At 37.0% G+C, this 19251-nt stretch overlaps 1 protein-coding gene across 2 annotated transcripts in view; it reads right to left on the bottom strand.

The window, feature by feature from the left end:
• The window catches only part of slc12a2 (solute carrier family 12 member 2), a 41419-nt gene that overhangs the window by 8446 nt on the left and 13722 nt on the right, over window positions 1-19251 (bottom strand). For both annotated transcript variants that reach the window (XM_066650983.1, XM_066650984.1), the window contains exons 2-20: window positions 15073-15192; window positions 13574-13649; window positions 12985-13080; window positions 10920-11059; window positions 10717-10827; window positions 10494-10602; window positions 10265-10389; window positions 9762-9846; window positions 9484-9656; window positions 9273-9380; window positions 8649-8772; window positions 8449-8550; window positions 6920-7075; window positions 5814-5913; window positions 4392-4503; window positions 3029-3169; window positions 2783-2889; window positions 1948-2027; window positions 1426-1548 (exon numbers count right to left, since the gene is read on the bottom strand). In XM_066650983.1, coding sequence (XP_066507080.1) covers window positions 1426-1548; window positions 1948-2027; window positions 2783-2889; window positions 3029-3169; window positions 4392-4503; window positions 5814-5913; window positions 6920-7075; window positions 8449-8550; window positions 8649-8772; window positions 9273-9380; window positions 9484-9656; window positions 9762-9846; window positions 10265-10389; window positions 10494-10602; window positions 10717-10827; window positions 10920-11059; window positions 12985-13080; window positions 13574-13649; window positions 15073-15192 — 2188 coding nt within the window. The remainder of the gene's footprint in view (window positions 1-1425; window positions 1549-1947; window positions 2028-2782; window positions 2890-3028; window positions 3170-4391; window positions 4504-5813; window positions 5914-6919; window positions 7076-8448; window positions 8551-8648; window positions 8773-9272; window positions 9381-9483; window positions 9657-9761; window positions 9847-10264; window positions 10390-10493; window positions 10603-10716; window positions 10828-10919; window positions 11060-12984; window positions 13081-13573; window positions 13650-15072; window positions 15193-19251) is intronic.

Genomic DNA, 19251 nt, shown 5'->3' with positions numbered 1-19251 from the left:
TGTTTTAAAATAAATCTGACCAAACATTACTGCTAAAAGCTTGCAACACTTGTTGAGTTATACGAAATTTAAAGAAAGTGGACAAGGGGTATTTAACAAAAATAAAAAAAAGAAATAAGACACAATGATAATTGAAAAGACACAATATGCTTTTCTTTCATGCACCTTAAAGGTAGAATGGAAATAAAGTTCATATACAACAGGAAATGTCATATGATTTATAATATAATACAAATACTTTAAGATTAATGCTGTTAAACTCTCATTTTCATTCCTGCAAATACAGAGGACCTTTTTAATTATGGATTGTTTACAGTTTTAAACCCATCTCAACAAGAGGGTGGCGGCGCAGCAGCAACTCTGGCAGAGTTCACCCTGTTCCTCTTTCAAGGTTTAAATAAGCTGCTGCTTTAAAATCTGAGGACTAGATACTAGATAGTGAAATGGCTTATTTTTAATAATGGAAGACGACTGAATAGAAATGAAGTTAACATTGGTTAACAATTGGGTAATAATGCAAACAGAGTTACCACAATTTATAAGAATCAAATTGAGTCAAAGAGTTGATTTAGGTGACTCCAGTTACATGAGTCAATAGTGTAAGTTTATTATTAAAAGGCTGGAGCTCTGTGTTTGAAACTAGACGTGTGAATAGAAAGGTTTTGCACTAAAATGATTAAAACTGATGCACTGAAATTTTGTCTAAACTGATTTAAGCACTCCAATATCAACACAAACCCATATCGCATTACTTTCAACAATTATTATTATTCATAATTCACACTTTTTATACAATGTAGACATGACACAGCAATATGTTGGTATCTGCAAAAATACCTGTTTGAATTTTTCCTTATATGAAGTCAGTCTCAGTTTTAGATTGTGTTTACTAAAGTTCACTTGTAAACTCAATCGTAAGAATAAAATAAGATTTTTCTCTCCATGTACAGGTGCATACCATGTGTCATTCCATGCAGTTGCTTTCTCAGCTTACTGGATACCAAGAATGTCATGTAAATATTCTTGTTCTGCTCTGTTCCCAGCCTAATTGTTTCCCTTTTGTGGGAATAATTCCCCTGTTTGTTTGTCACCCAGCTGTGGGGGTAGACATCTGACAACCCTTCATAAGCACAAGCAAGGACATCTGGGATATGTGTGTACAATGTGAAGTGTGTTAGTGATTGGAGTACAGCGTCCCAGTGGAATAGTCAAGATCACAAGGGCACACCACAACACTTCCTGTGTGAGTAGTGTGAGCAGTTTAAGATGTCGTCTACTTCAAAAAAGCCCAGAAGGGAAACGGATGAAATCAACTCACAATTTATTTTACATTTCAAAAGACCTTCACAAGAATAGACAGTACTCCATCACAGTGTGAGAGCATTTTTTTCTGTGAAATATATCAGAACAAAGAAAAATACTAACCTTTTTGGACAGCTGGACTGTTCTGAACACTTGCTGCCTTAGATGAAAGCTTGGAGGAATCACCATCTGAGTCTTTGCTCATGTCAATAGACACCACAACATCTTTCATGCCTGAAGTATCATCTTTGTAGACACAAAAAGAATGAACTTATTTACCAAATCTGTGTCCATTCTTGTGCAAAAAACTGAGGTCAAGGCAATTTCAACTGGAATTTAGCATAAATATAGACCTTCCTGTTTAGGAAAAACAAATCCATTACATGGATAATTTAATTTACTTAACCATGGAAGTATTTAAAAGTGCTAAATGCTAAATTCATTCATTCCTATGAATTCAGGCCTGAATGGCACAGCATGATAAACGGATAATATAAGGAATAGTTTCAACACAAACAATATAAAGAGTGATACTTTGGCTAGTAAAAATTTCAGTTTCAGAAGGTTGTAATTTTCAAAAGATAAGCATAACATTTTGGAACTAACAGGTCAATCATTATAACACCTGGTAGATTAGTACTGTACCTTGGCCTTGAATGTGAGAAATATCAAGTCCTTCTCTTAGTCTGAGAATGACAGCACCATACTGGAAGTCAAAGGCATCACTAAAACATACACACACAAATAAACAATAGTTAGTCCTTTGATTGATCCATGACATGTCTGCATTAAAGCAGTAAATGTCCACCAAGTCCAAATGATTACTGGATATCGGCTTAAACAAACAAATATGCTTGAGCACATGTTACAATGAAGCTGAGGACAATTGCACATGGCAGAAAAAAGAGGGCTTACTGTATTTGTTACATGAACATTAACAAAACTATTTTATGGTGGAGATTACGAGAAAACCTCTTTAGTTCTAGCACACTGCATTCACTAAGCAGTATGGAACTTAATCACAGCATTCACAACATTAACTTGCTATAAGTCATATTAGTTATTAATTAATCTGCACAAGTATAATTAGAGAGCAGATCAAGTATCACTGATATCATTCTGTCCCTTTATCTCATGCAATGATGTCTATTATGCATGACTGATGCATAAAGAGTACAGGAATCCCCACTTGTACAGATTTTGGCTAAGCCCACTGGAATCTGTTTTCTGACAGATCTAATACAAGAAAAGTATGTTAGAATCTCAAAATATTTCACACATACTGTCCATGAAGAACGGCTTTAGTATGACAGATTATGACAAAGGTTTGTAGGTCATATACGGGCATAGTGTGCACTTGTAATTTAGGGATGCAATTAAATTATGGATTCCAAAAATCACGGGGGAAATATATGTCTATTTTCTGTTGAAGATGTGGTTGTTTGTTTTTTTATGAAACCAAGGAGGGGACCTTACTCACTGTATCGTATTGATGTAAGTTTCAGTCTCTTTCATATCACCATTTGCCCAGTCATTCTTAAATCCAAGCACCAGTGTGTTGGGCTTCAATCTCCCAAGTCCAGAAGCCTAACAGAAACAAAATTGGCATATGAACAGAGACACTACAGGCCACATCAATGTTCACCTAGGGGCATTATTAATCAAATCATTTAAAACAAAATAGAGCATTTTAAATATAAGAATATTTGAAATTTTACACACACACCTGCAGAAGATACTGGGTGCCCTGGCGGAGGTCCTCAGCAATTACAGGTGTGTAAAAAGCTTTAGAGTTGTTGTTAAGTAGCCAACGCTGGTAGCGTACCATGTCACTATTCAGTTCCTTAAAGTTTGGCCTGCGAGAACTCTGATGAGAACATGAGAAGCTTCATTAAAAAGACAGACCACTCTTCATTGCAGCTGATCAATCTATGTGCCACAGATGAACATTTTAATTACCAAGGCACAACAAGGATCCATTATCATATTGAAAAAAATGCATTTATGATGTCTGAACATCTAGTATTGATAATTCATATTTAAAAACTGGGAAAGTGAATTACTACATTCCAGGAAAATGGTCAGTTTCTCCAGTTTTTGGTTTAGTAATGGAATATGCGGTGAAAGCCAGCGGAAGGGTTCTGTGCTCTTTTGGGTCTAGTTGTGGGAACTTAATGGAACTTGGATCCAGACAATGTGCTTTTGATTACTGATGTGTGCAGAGCCTGGCAGTGAGGCTGCTGTAAATTGCCTCTTATGTTAAGAGCTATTATACCTTTTACATCCCAAAATTTGGCATAATGAACTGGAAAGTTTATTACTTCAAGTAAGGCTACTTTAAATGTGCAAAATATAAAACCTAAAGCTACTCTACTGAATAGCCCTTCAAAAAAAAAAAAAAAAAAAAAAAAAAAAAAAAAAGATAAAAAGATACTTTCTAAAAAGTACACGTTTCTGCTTGTGGTCACTATTTACAGTGAGGTCAAAGCATTAATGGCCAGCTACACAAACTCTACGGTAAGCAATGACAACCCAATGTTGAGTCCTATTCAGTGATCTAACCTACCCATGCTACAGTTATGTACACAGCACGGATATGTTAGTTATGAGAATACATATAGTATACATTACTGGGACAATCATCCCTTCCACTGGGTAGTCACTTTTAGAACCGACCCATGTGAAATGTTCTTAAATAAATGAGGCTTGACCAGATTTACACAGTTTTTGGTTAGCAGAAAATCATGTGACAGTCTAACAAAGAAGTCATTACATTATCTTGTCCATTCCAGCAAGTTTCAGCAAACAAAGAGATGTGAAGTGACTGACAGAAGAAAGAAAATAAGCTGAAAATCCCAATCAAACATCAGGGCCATTCGTAAGCATAAAGCCATTGATGGTGGTGTCATTACCAGGAAACAAGTTCATGTCCTTAGTATAAGACATAAACCTATTAAATGCATTACCCAGCAGCACCATCACGAAGCCCTAAAATAAATGCTTTATGTGGCCGTGAAACAACAAATGGTGTTTTATTTTGCATATGTGTACATATTTGATTTGCTGTGAGTGAAGTGTCAGGAACTTACAATGCGTACATGGCCACAGACCATCAGGCCAACATTCTTAGTAAAGGCGTGGACCAGATGGAGAAGAGCTGGGCGAGAGTTGGGTGCTCCAGTCATCACCAAACACTGAGGCCTGTGAAGAAGCAAAACAATCGCGTGACCTGATCCTCTTTGTGTGAGAGGTCCTTTAGAGATAGAATTTCACAGCATGAGCATACAATCAAGTAGTAGTACAAAAACTATTTTAAATCTACAATATTTTGCAGGCCCTTTCCACAGAATCTACATGTCACATTGCTGAAGTATTAAAATAGGTACCACTATTGCCAGTGAAAGCATCCATAATGTGCAATTATAGAGTCCTCCCTTCACATGACCTTGAAAGGTCATGTCTTTGGTTTAGGCTAGAACATGAGAAGTTCAGATTAGTGTACTTCAAAGCAAATATGCTTTAAAAAAAAGGAAGGGGGGGATTACAACCATGGCAAAGGGTAGTAACTCGTTTGATTATCAAGGTATTAATCAGACACTCACTAATCCCCCATGGGCGTATTGCCATGGGAACTCTAAGAGGCCACAACTCTAGTTAGAGTTTCCTCAGTTTCAGTACCAATTCTGCCTGTTAGCTTCACATTTGCCTGGTGTTTATTAGATTCTACATTAATATGCCACACATACGTTAAGACATCTTACAGTCTATAACTGAGTTCTACATATCTGTGGAAATATTTTTCTTCCAGACAAAGGTTATACTGTTTTCTTCTTGAAAACACTATTCTTCTGTGGAGACACAATGCTTTTGTTTAATGGTGGTGTAATTCTCCTGAAACTTCCCAATAACTGATGCAGCATTTTTTCTCTGGCTTAAATTACAAATTTTTTGTACTATTCTGCATCTCTGTGATGGTTTCACATCCTTTCTTTAGCAGTAATGAACAAGGTGATAATCATTGCATACTCTATATCAAGCAAGTATTTAGACACAGATTAAATGTAGCTTTGGGCTACAATACACTGTTACAGGAGATTCTGATTTTTAAAAAATACTGAGCTTAAGCTTTGTCTGAAAATCAGGTTGTTAGGCTATCTACAGTCTTTAAAAGCCTTCAATAACAAATAACACTCAATTCAGTTTACAAGATGTAGTATGGCTCACCATCCCACATGGTCTCTGTTATGTAACACTCATGGGGATGTCATGCTAGACAAAATATCTGCAGACACTCAGACAGGTTTTTGGCTACAGCATAAGCCTTATGCTTGAATTTGTAGCAAACAATATTAAAATGCACTAATGCAATAATAGTTCATAGCAGTGCCCCTTTTGTAGATAAGAATATTTTTCAAGCCCCCATGCTCAAGCTAGCAGGTTTTAAAAAAGTCATGCACTCAAACAAAACCTCTACAAGAAAAACACAAAGGAACATGATAAAATCTCTCTACCTGAAGGTTTTCACATGTTCTGCGACTCCACAGAGTTGCAGACTGTGTGTAAGAGCCTGGTGGTAGGTCAGTGCCTGAGTGGATGAACCCCAGTTCACATCTGTAAACAGAAAATGCTTAATTTAGACCATTTTCTAACCATGCCACCAATTTTCATTCTTCTACACTAACTTTTACATGGCAATGACCTTTACACTGCCTAAGACCACTCACACACTCTGTATTCACACGTGCACACACACACGCACAGCATGGAAGTTCTTAACATCTGTGGCCCCAGCATGCAGGTGACCCAGAGGGCTTTGGACCTTTAAACTAGAGCAGGAGGAGGTCTAGGCAGTCTGTAAGCCTCCTGCCCTGCTTGTGTCCCCATCTCTTTTTCCTCCAACATTAGTCTACACAACAGCTGAGCTGTGGCACAACTCATACAGAGACCTATCCCAAGGATATTCATGCATCAGTAGGAAAAATAAATAAATAAATACAAAAAAAAAAAAAAAAAAAAAAAAAAGAGTTATCAATAACAGGCCAAAGTGTAGTGCATTATAAGTTTTAAGCATAAGCCAAGTCAGAAAAGGCAATAGCTTAGTCTTAGTGCTAGTCCTATCTTCGTTATGCATAATTCTACCCTGACCCAATTCTGCTACAGGAAGGAATCTGAATGAAAAAGTGATTAAGAATGAGCAAATGAATAGGGATAATAATCCATAGAGATATGAAATACTAAAAAGAATGAAATGCATAAGAAAATGGCACAAAAAAAACTAAGAAAATTAATTGTTTTTGTTTAGACAAAAGGTATTTACATTTGTTGGATAAAGTAAAAGTCTTCATTCATGTAAACACATGCACAGAAACACCCATTTAAATATTTGAAATTTGTCAGTAAAAATAAAATGACTTAACTAAAGCCTGTCTATTTAGATAGAAAAAGCATAAAATATTAAGATTAGTATAAGATTAATATAAAAAACAGCTTGTTTCTGCAAGACTGGTCAGTATGCTTTTGTAATAGCAGTATTTCATTAAATTATGAAATTAAGACATAAGAAATTATGTAGTATTGCAGAAATAATTAAACAATTACAATCTAAAGTTAACCTTACCAGGCTTCTTATAGCTGACATAAATGTAAAGAGACAGGACGATGACATTGGTCAAGAGGGCTGCCCACCAGTTGATAACGAACATGACCACACAGCAGAGCATTGCTCCAGCAAGGGACACCCACATGTTGTAGTACTTGAAGCTGGGCCTCCATCCTGCCCAACAAATGTAGTAATCAACTTTTAGCGACGGAGATATGCACATATGTAATTTCTACTCCTATACTCATTTCATCACAGAAATAAAAATACAAATCCACAGAATGTCCAGAAGGTCCAGAAGGTCCTGAATTACAAATTATGTTTTTTATTATATAATAGGATTAATTATATAGTATATATTATAAATAGTCTATCAAACATATTGAAACTATTCTTCTAGGCTAGTCTTTATATATTCTTTTATATAAAAAACTAAATATATGCCTTCTCATATTCTAGCACCTGTAAGGACAGATTCTTGCTATTACATACTTAATAAAGCAAAAGTATGTTTGATATATTTCAGCTATACTGATCACTTTACTCTTTGCCTAAATGTGTCAAACGGCGGAGACAATATAATACAGTGATGTCAGTTTAGCATGGATACAGACTTGGATTACGAAGAGTTAGCAAGTTAGCATATATATGAGAGTGGTTACTGTAACTAAAGGGGTATTTTTTGACAGACGACTAGTACATGACTAATGGGATTTTAGTTAGAACTGTTTACACTGTAAGGCTATAAAGGGCACATGACATAAAGGGTACATATTCATACAGCTTAATATTTTAACATTAAGTACAGCACAAATGAGATGTTTAAAAATATAGCATAAAAAAAAATGTACCCTTTACATGCATGAAATTGTGTATGTAAGATTATGCACAACATCAGTGTTAGATTGAAGATATATACCTTGTATTCTTCTAGAGCTTTGGTATTGAAGAAAGAACATACGTCTTTGCACAAAAAATAAACGCGCACTTAAAAACATGCATACATAAATATATAATCAATATTTAGGTTAATTTAAAACCTTGCCCAAGCTACAACCCAGAGGCTAATCACATGAAACATTGACCTTTTGTTGAGTGTCCCAATGTTATGCATTAGACATAAAATTTAAATCTATGAAATTTGTTCTTCAATGCCACAAAGGATAAGATGTAACTTTTGTCACATTAAAAACTATCCAAGGAATACCTTAAAGTGACATTGTATAAGGTACACACAAGAAATTCATATTAGCTTTAAAATCCACTGCTCTTTATTTTACTTCAGAAACTTAATGCAGCATAGTATATTTTAGGTAATGCTAAGAGTCAGTGCAGAAATTGAAAAATCCCAAATTGTGCACTGCTACAGCAGATTATCCATGATGCACCAAAACTAGACAAACCATATTATACAGACAGATTTTCCCATAGTCAGTCATTGAAACCTCCCCAATTTGAGGGTGGGGGTGTCAAATCCTTTTAAATATAGTAACATATCTAACTTAAGAGCATAGCTTCTAAAGCCTTAAATTAAAACTGAGTCTTACCTGGAGAGTTGGCCAAAGAGGCATGGAACACCGAAAAATTGATCAGGGCATAAGAGGCCAGGAAAAAGTTGGAAATGATTGGAGCAATGGTGTTTAGTTCAGCTGGAGAGAGAGAAAGAAAAAGCAAAACAAATGGGTGCTACAGAATACATTTAAATATAAGATACAATTAGATTGTGACTTCATAAAAATATACTTACCAATGAGGATAAAGCCCAGGGCAATGCCAAATGTGAGCAAGTATCCACGCAGGGGTTCATTGTTCTTGCCATAACCTCTAGCAAATCCAGCAATGCCAGGGTAAATGTTGTCTTTACATAAAGCCTAAACAAAGAGAAATAGGTCTGTGTTAAACTTGAATATTGAGCATGCCTTTGAACCAGAAAAACAGCAAAGTTTGGAAAATAAGATCCCAGAACAGTTTATGCAGGGCTGCAAAATAAATATTTATCTTCATGTAATTCTATAATAATAATAATAATAATAAGCACATGTTAATCTCTAACATTCCTAAAATACAATTTAATATACTAAAATATATTAAATATGAATTATGTATAATGAATATTTTAAAATAATACTTAAGGACAAACAAAAATGTATACAACCAATTAAAGCACAGCCATGCTCAGTTTATGTACTCCAGTCCTGACAATTACTTTTAGAGATGTCAAAGTATATACAGGTTGCCTTTCAATTACCAAAAAATATATATTATAATAAATAACTATCAACAGTACTCTTACTTAAGCAGGAATTTTCAGTACTCGTTGGTCACCTTTCATCACATTTGAGCATTTGCAGGAACAAATGAAAATGCCTACCTGGAAAACTTTGGGGGCACTGACCAGAGAGGCCAAAGCTGAAGAGAGTGTTGCTGAGAAAATTCCTGCAGTGATGAGTGGACCGAAACCTGACACCACACTCATAATCTTGGGATGAAGAGAGAAATGTGTTTAAGTACATTTCAGTGAGGTAGAGAAAAAAAAAAAGTTCATATTTTTTTCCATCTATTCAATTCAGCTTTCAACTTACTTGAAAATCATTATGGAGCCCAAATTTACAATGTGACTGTGACTGTGGTCCAAGAACCCTGCAGGAGGAGAAGTCATAGCCAAACCTACAGGCAGCACCGGTGCAGTTTGTGAGGTCACTACTCAGGGTGCCATTGATTTCCTTACCTGTCGCATCTCTCACTATGCAAGCTCCTTTTAGAAGTAAATAAGAAAAACACACCAAGTTTAAAATAATAAAATATTTTATTAATGGCATAAACACAGTACAACACAACTTGATTAATGAACACCATGTACCTGCAGAAACAGCAACACCCAGATAGACAACACCTGTAATAAGAATGGCCAATAGTGTTCCTCTTGGGATTGCCATCTGAGGATCCTAAAACAGAAAAAAATTCATTGATTGTCTGTAACTGCTTATCCACTTCATGGTCGCGGTGCTTCTGGAGCCTGCCTGGAATCACTGGACGCAAGGCAGGAACACACCTTGGACAGGGCACCAGTCCATCACAGGGCAATATACATTCACACCCATGGACACTTGAGTAGCCAATCCACCTAAGAATGTGCGTTTTTGGACAGGAAACCAGAGCACATGGAACACACCAAACTCCTAACAGACAGTCAACTGGAGTGGGGCTCAAACCCACATCTCCCGGGACCCTGGAGCTGTGCAACAGCGACACTACCTGTTGCGCCACCGTGCTGCCCTTACAGGAAATAATGTGTATGTACATTTTTATTTTTCACCATCTTTTTTTGTTACTGCTATAAAACTAATATATTTCATAACTCACTGCAAGATCTCCTGAGATGTTGGCACCAGCAAGAATACCAGTGGCTGCAGGGAAGAAGATGGCGAAAACAGAGAAGAATGTTTCTCCTCTGAAGTCCGGAAGCAAATTTTCCATCATGATACCACCTGAAGAAGGGAAAGGAAATAGTAAGGCATTTAAAGTACAAAAATCCTTTTAGAAAACTAATGATCCATTAATGTCATATAAATAATATTAATATTGTTTGTACCATCATAGCCAAAGAATCCATATTTTTCCTTTGACTCAATGGGGATAAATGTGCCAATGAAGTAGTTGAAGATAGCACTGATCAAGATAACCAAAAGGAAGATCTGTGCCTGTGTGTGTGGGGGAAAGGATTAAAATTATTTTACTCTCCCAGTACAAGTATACTCTCAGGTGTATGTATGTTAAACAGGAAAGCAGAAATATAAATTGCAAAAGTTTCTTACTTTTGCCTCCCACTCCATGCCTGCTACAGAGATCCCAAGGAGAATAAGGACAGTGATGGTTCCAACGATTCTGACATCATTAGTTTCATCTAACATGATGAGCGCAGAACCCTTAGAAAAAAAAAGCAAGGGGATATTTATAATTTGAATATACTGCAGGGTTTTGGGCAAGCTAAAATAACAAAAGGGAATATATTCCTTACATGAAGAAGTCCAACAACTGTCTCAGCAAATCCAACAACATACATGGCCACTGCCACAGCATTGGCAAAGGCGAAGATAAGGCCAATAGAACCACCAAATTCTGGGCCTAAACTTCGAGATATCAAATAATAGGCCCCTCCTGAGGACAAGAGAAAAAAAAAGTTAGTATATGAGAAGAGGGTAGATCATTAAAAACAATTTCCAGCAAACTAGAAAACTCGCCCAGAAAACCACATTGTCAGGTACATTCCAAATTAAACCAGCAGTAACTTTTTGAGAGATTTATACATAGAGGCTTGGCTCAGAAACTGTAAAAATACTTAGAGATGATCAAAAGGGGACAATTGAGAATTAAATGGAATACCAAAAAATTATTTATTTCAGTGGAACTAATATTTATGGGTCCTAGAGGCTTACACAAGCTGTATGCAAGGCAAGTGATCTCAATCATCTCTAATACTGCAATGATGCCATCATTCCCTTCGGGACTTTAATATAATGCATCCTTTATTGCAATCTTTGTTTAAACCACTGTTAAATTATTTTAGAAAATTTCCCCAATTTTGTCAGTCAGCTTTGGTAAAGGTTTGGACAGCTTGAATAGTGAAGTGCACTAGACCAAACACAGTCAAGAAGAGAAATAACAGTCAAGTTTCCATCTCAGCTTGCAACAGAAATTGATCCTGCGCGTACAAGACCTTGGGAACATAAGTAACAGAAAATGAGCTCCCCTGGGGTAATCTCTGAAAATATAAACATTCGTGCTGTGATATGATTACAGTTTCAAGCAGAAATAAAACTTGAACAAAAAAAGCCTTGTTTTTCCTCTTTCCTCAGGTTCAGGACCTGTAGGGAGAGTGCTGTACCTATTACAAGACGTGTACCAAAAAAACGGTATCTCATAATTCTTCAGACAAAATTGCTGGAAGTAATGCTGCAACAACTGAGAGCAACGTCAAGAGTGCTTTCTTTTTATTCCAAGCTGATCACAGTGCTATTCAGTGTGGTCTCTACAGATACTGTACTATTTCGGACGGTGAGGAGGGGCAAAGTAGAAATAATTACAGCTATGGTGTGCTGCAGAGTATGCTACCTGACTAAATGAATAAATCTAAGAAGACTGTAGCTAAAGAACTGACTAATTTTAAAGGGGGTGTCATGAGACAGAAGGACATAGCCTAGTCTATCATTCACAGGCTCATAATTTCACACTGGCAATTAAACTGTGTACAAAGATACAAAAATAAAACCATTAAGGAAAGAGTTGTATGACTTATGTTAAAAAAAATGCCATCCACAAATGGAAAATGAACAAATTAAGAAAAAAAAAAAAAACGCAAGAAGTGAATGTAAACAGATGCCTTAATAAATTTAGTCAACTATATGATTTAAAGTGTCACCAGAGGAGGATGTAACAAAAAAATAAATAAAAAAAAGACATCATTTACTAGTGTAGATCACTGATAAGTAAAACACAGATTGTTTTGTTTGTATCAAAGATGAATAGGCATCTGTGCAATCAGGTGTGTTAGAGGACTCAATGCCCTTAACTATTGCAGTGTTCTTCATCCACAGCTACAACCTCACAAAGCATTTTAAGCATTGTATTATTCCTCCGGAAGTCACCAAACACCACCATCTCTTCATATATTCCCTTTTCAAAATAAAATGATCATATTACCAAAAAGAAAAAAATACAGTTTTTTGTCCTAATAAGAGAGTTTGCCAACAAGGAAAGCTGTAATTTACCTAGAGCTTCACTGCTCAACGTGTAAATAGATCATTGCCGAATAAAGAAACATCAGCTGGGACTGTAATATCTTCCTAATTCTACACATGACCTTAACAGTCAGATCCTCTGGTTCAGGCAATTTCCTGACCCAACTAAAATGTATTATGAAGGCACTGACATATCATGACACGATGTGTGGTGGTGGTGGTTAGGGATCAGGCACAAAAGGAAGCATAGTAAACCAGACACAAACAAAACATGTTCTTCCTGACAACCTGCAGTTTTAAGAAGGCATCACAGGCAATGCACATCTCCACCAAGAGCTTACACACCTCCTCGCACAAAGCCATTAGTAGCAATCGCAGCAGTTGAGCAGCCAGTAATGGTGGTCACAACAGTTGCCATAGCAACAATAACGCAGGCACACACTAGGAGGGGGAAAAAAAACAACAAAATTAAAATATCATCATTAAACTCAAATTTTCCCATTTTAATCTGCTCCAATTTCCATTTATGTGAATACAAGGGTTACATAGGCAAATAATTCATGGGTTTATAAACAGATAGACATATATTCAGAATATTACAAATTAGTGAATAAAATGTTTGGCTTTTCATTATTCTGTTATGACAGAAAATGTTATGACTTTTAAGTGTATTAGCAGCTTTTATAGTCCATCAGATGTACGTAGTGTATTTGCAACTCTGTAAAAATTCACACTTTCTGAACTTAATTGTCAACTGTCATGGTACTGGAAAATTTGTTTTTGCTTGACTGATAACTGCAGGTTGCACCTTGAAGTAACATTCAACGCCTGGATTGTGGATGGCAGTGAACTGATGGGAGGCCAAGTGTACTGTGTGAATTGAAGCCCTAATTCACATGAACTGCCAAAAAGTATTCCAGAGACTCAAACCTACCAACACCAGCCTGGCCCACAATCCACGTCATGCGAATGAAGAGCATCACACCCCAAATGTTCAGCATGCAGCGGACCTGCATAGAGGAAGGCCAGCAGTTAGCTTTATGAAGACGGTGGAAAAAAAAATCTTTCCCTTCAAAGTTCTTTTCCCAAGCCTGGCCTTGGACAAGACTTCTCATGCATTAGAAATCCAAGGCTACAGGCAGGACTCAAACTATGTGTAATCTACACGCAAACTTCAACATCATGTTTAATCAAAAACAAAAACTATAAAACAGATTAAATTCTCACAGTCACTGAAAAAACCTTGGAGAGACAGTGAAATGTAGAATATAACTCAGCATTAAATGTTGTGGTGTCAACAGATCAGTGTATTCAAGCAGAAAGTTTGAAAAGGAATGAATCTGGATAGGTGAAAACATTTTAAGGCAGGCCTCAATTTTACTTTTGCCTAGGACATGTATCTGGGTTTTGTTTGTCCAAATGTTAAAAATAGCAAATAAGTGGAAATGAGGACAATGTTAAGAACAAGAGGAAGTATGGCTTGGACTAGTCCAAATAGAGAAAGTATGACAAGTACCAGACATCATTCTGAAATGTGACTGCTACAACTCTGAAGACATAATGCAACTCATCAATCACTTAAAAAGGTTAAGGTTTAGCATAAAGCATGGTCTTCTCTCTTTCACAGAGTTAAAAGCTTGTTAAGTAGGAATTCGTGAAGCTGTGCTGCAGGCGTACTACAAGCAATCTAAGGCAGAATGGAATAAAGTGGGACTAATGAACAGCGTAATTCCCAACAGGAGCCAAAAGATCCTGAGTTGAGTGTGAGTGTTTCTCACTCATTCACATTTCACACTTTGTCTATGGCTCAGCTAAATTAAATATGAGAGAGAGAGAGAGAGAGAGAGAGACAGACAAAGACAGAGAGAGAGAGAGAGAGAGAGAGAGAGAGAGAGAGAGAGACCCACTGCAATACAGATGAACAAGAGCAAAGAGAAACTAGTTTAGCAAAGAGAAGCTAGGAAACTAGGCCCACCACTCTGGCATTTCAAAAACAGGAAAGGCCAAAAACCTTGTCATTGAAAGGTCTGGAGAAGCTTTGGTGCATCATTTCAATGTCTTTGTGGTTTTTATTATGTTATTGTGTTGTACAGAAAAAAGGGACAGGACTAATACATGCAGAAATGAAAAAAGAATATATATATAATAATATAATATATGACACCGGCATCAGTGTTTTTCTTGTTTATTTCATTTAAAAATAAATATTAGATGATATACCACCAAAGAACGTTTTGTTGATTTTCATTCATTCATTGTCTATAACCGCGTATCCAATTCAGAGTCGCGGTGGGTCTAGAATAGTGTGTATAGTGTGTGGAATAGTGACTAAATAACTAGACGATGCAATAAAACCTTTTCAGCTTTTTTTGCGTTAATTCTCTGCGCTTTCCCACATACACTGTGCAAACATCCAGATATAAAAATGCTTACCAGTACTCCTTTGACCCATCCAAACTTCACAACTCCTTTGGACTCAGCTGCTTCTTTGGCTGCAGCTTCTTCAGCAGGAGTCAGGTCCTCACCATTGGCAAATCCATCCTCAAATGGCTCCTTCAAAACAGAAAGGGATCACAATTAACAGTAATGTAATGTACGTCAAATAACAGAATATGTTAAACGGTCAAACAAAAGGCAGTAGAAAGCATTTGTGAATAATTTGTGGATTTCTTAAAAAAAAAAAAAAATTAAGAATTCTACTATATATAATATATAGTAGTATATATATATAATATATAATATATATAATATATACTATATATACTTTGGCCCCACAATTCATGCTATAAATGACATAATTAACATTACAATTCACTATCTTGCTTAAAGTAAAATTGCTTCCTGCCACTACAAGCTTATGATGTTTTCATTTTCCAGATGAGGAAAGCGATTATTATCAAGCGAGCAAAATTAACTGGACAAATAAGCACATAAATAAGGACAGAAACAAAGGCTGCTTATTGGCCAAGTGTTAGACTAAAAAAGCTTTTAGTGGAGAATCACCACTGACTGTGTAGTAAGTTGCAAAAAGACCAGAATTAATCTGTGCCTGGAAAAAAACAGCCCTCAGCTGGACAGCAGAGCTTTCATCATTGCTCAAAGAGTAACGACTTCTAAACCCTGTCAGAGCTTCCTCTCCCTCATTCCTTTTCCCCTAAAGCTCATACCCTCCCCACTTGCTTTGTTAGAGTCACTCAAATATAGACACAGGGTTATCCGCCCTTGTATCTGTTGGAAGGTCAAACACAGGAAGACTCCCTTCTGTTTGGGGACAATGCTGTGACGTAGGCAACAGCGTCTCAAGTCTCACTGGACCACTGCCTTAGGTATGTAAATGATGGCACAATAACCACCCTAAAGCTGCCTCTCATAGCACCACTACAAGAGAAAACCCTTTTTACAACCAGCTACTACAAAAATTTGTTTGTCCCTCAGTCTTATAAAAACCTTGGGCCAAAAGATTGGGCAAAACAATGTGACCTGAAGTCATCAAGGCCACCTGTGAATGAAGTATTGAACTATGAGGTCTACCCCAGAACATGCAGACCTACCATCTTCATGGTTCAGCATGAGCCATGTGGAAAATGAGGTTAACTGTTCAATGCCAATGTGCAACAATGAGCTTGAGGGTGTATTGACACTGCAGAGGTTCAATGCTAGCGTGTGTTGAGAGGGCACAGGCTGAGAGGTACAGCTGCTACTTTGTTTTATGAGTTTGAGCTAATCTCTCAAAAACAGCACAATTAGTCTTTTCCAACCACACAAATTCTTTGCGGGGTAGTTGGCATACAAACTAGAAGGAATTTTCATTATGTCATGCAGACTACTATTACTGGGAGATTTGCATGACCTTGGGAGGTACTGAATGTGTTCTTTCCAAGAATGATGAATCATAAAAGTAGACTTTTAACAGCATATTAATCGAATAAAGGTTTCCCATACTATAATATATTTTACATTCCTATACCAAAAGTTAGTCTATATGCAAAAGTCTACATTGATTGAAGCCACTTTCAAACTGGTTTAAATAAAACCAAAACTTTCAAAGGGAATCTGTCACCAAAGTTCAATGTCATAATAAAGTCCGGTGGAATTAACTAAAGAATATTTAACCACCATAGAATGTGGAGTTGCTGCTTGTTCACACATTTCTGTCTTGGGTGGGAATGAACTCTAATTAAAATGAATATTTCTGTGGTGAAGCAGAGAGTTGAATTGCAAAACAAAATTAAAACAGCAGATAAGTTAATCCCCAAAAGAAAAGTTAACTGCAACAGAATTTAACTCATAGAAGGGCAGTCTTAAATGTTTATTTTCTAACATTGATCTCATTCAAAGCTATTTTCAATTCAACTGACCTTGTATAACAAACAATATACCAATCAGATTTGGGGATTTTTTCTTTAATAGCCTAAGCCAATCAAATTCATTTTTATATCCTGCAAACCAGCCCAATAATCCTGCATGACATTTTGAAATCCTTAGCAAACCAGCTATCTAGCAAAGCTGTAAACCATGCCAGATATGGGCTTAGAAAACTTCAAAAGCAATCAGTCAATATTTGTGATTTGTGAAATCATAAATCAGAGGACAGTCAAGGGCATGCTGCAATTTAAATGTTTTCAGGAGCGAAGAAGGTAAACACAAGACCAGGTATCTTCTCAAGAAGCACTGAAATGCCATTTTTGGCTAAATGCAATAAAATCACCATCTGTGATACATGATACCCTATTAATCTGAACGAAAACATCAGTAAAATGTCAGTCTATTATTAAGGTGTGTTTTGATGCAATATAAATAATAAAAAAAGGCATCTTTGGCATGTATGCCAGCATGTGATGGGGCACTGGGGTGCATCATCACCTGAGCCATCTGTCAACATGAGCCGTGTTTGTGTTCGTGAAATTAACAGCACTGCCTGGATCTTGCTACTGCAGAGACTTTAAGGTACTAAGGTGGGGATGAAAGAAGAACATGGAAAAGGGCCACAGATTTTGCCCCTTTCATGGGGGTACATAGGCCCAGCCAGAGACCATGTGCTGTACAGACATGCAACAAGTTTTATATTAATTTGAACAAAAGCCTCAGTGACTTCAAGTTCAAGTACTTAGGTTATAGCCTATATGGAATGCCATTAGCAAGCTTATATTCTCAGAGTCAGCAGTGTGTAGATTGACATACAAAGGGAGAAACATTGTATATATGTTAAGATGTTTGTAACTCATCAATAGTAAACAACATTCAAAAATGTTTACAGGACAACCACAAGGAATGTGGTGTGGATCAATGTCAATGTTTCAGGGTGCTACTGTGTCGGTGTACCCTTCTGGCTCTCTCCTTTTATTAATTCATTATTCATTCATTATCTGTAACGGCTTATCCAGTTCAGGGTCACGGTAGGTCTGGAGCCTACTCTATATCACTGGGCGCAAGGCAGGAACACACCCTGGATGGGGTCGCAGTCCTAAACAGGACAACACACACAAACTCACCTACAGACACTTGAGTAGCTACCAACCTACCAACATGTGTTTTTGGACCGTGGGAGGAAACCAGAGCACCCGGAGGAAACCCACATGGGGAGAACACACCAAACTCCTCACAGTCAGTCACCCACAGAGGGACTTGAACCCACAACCTCCCAAACACACTTGAACCCAAACCCAGAGCTGTGTGACTGAGACACTACCTGCTGCTCCACCGTGCCACCCCACTCTCCTTTTAGTGAGGCAGTTATAGTAAGATCTGCCGGAGTCATCAGCCACACTCTGGTAATGTTCACACTTTCTGTATTAAAAAACAAAGGTTTCCCAAGGTTTCTCCTCAGCTCTGAGGGAGTTTTTTTTGGTCCCTATTGCCCCTGGCTTGCTGACCTGGGCAATATTAAAACATTATCTTTACTGGAATTCTGTGAAGTTACTTTGTGACAACATAAGTTGTAATGAGACACAAATAAATTTTATTTGATTAGATGTCATGCAACTGAGCAGTATTACCAGGGACTAAGAGTTTACCAAGGTGTGTATCTCTAAATCTTATGATTTGGTCTGGCCAAAAATATGGAATATTTCCATTACGTGACTGAATCTGACATACTGGTCACTCAAAGTACAACTGAATGTCACTAGAATAATGTGTTGTGAAAGTAATGACAAAAGGCAAATTGCAGAAGTTTTGGAGGAGACAACATGGTCAAGGATGAACAAAAATAATGGAAAAGGCAATTGTTTACCAATATTAGGTCAGATCATAAACAATACGTGATCTCTCAGTATGGGGGCATAGCCCAGTGATTCAGGATATGAGTCATGTTCCTCCCTTTCCAACTTTCTTCTATTTGTGAGTCAGAGGACCTCAGGAAGCTTGAGATAATGAATTCTCAAGCAGATTCAACATCATCCTCTGTCAGAATAGGACACTCAAAAAATAATGAGGCTCTACCGAGAAGAGGCACTTCTATATTCCACAGAGTTTGAAACTGAGCAGCCCACTAGACATGCTGAAGGTGAAAAGAGGTTAGAAGTGACTACATTATCATACTCTGGGGGACCTTACTGGAGATCACAGTAATTTTTTTTTGTCAATCGTAAATATTTCATGCCTAGATGATTG

This window comes from Hoplias malabaricus, chromosome 18 (assembly GCF_029633855.1).
Source record: "Hoplias malabaricus isolate fHopMal1 chromosome 18, fHopMal1.hap1, whole genome shotgun sequence".
In the NCBI taxonomy this organism is placed as follows: domain Eukaryota; kingdom Metazoa; phylum Chordata; class Actinopteri; order Characiformes; family Erythrinidae; genus Hoplias; species Hoplias malabaricus.
The sequence above is the reverse complement of the archived record's forward strand: the minus strand, read 5'-3'. Positions and strand labels throughout refer to the sequence as shown.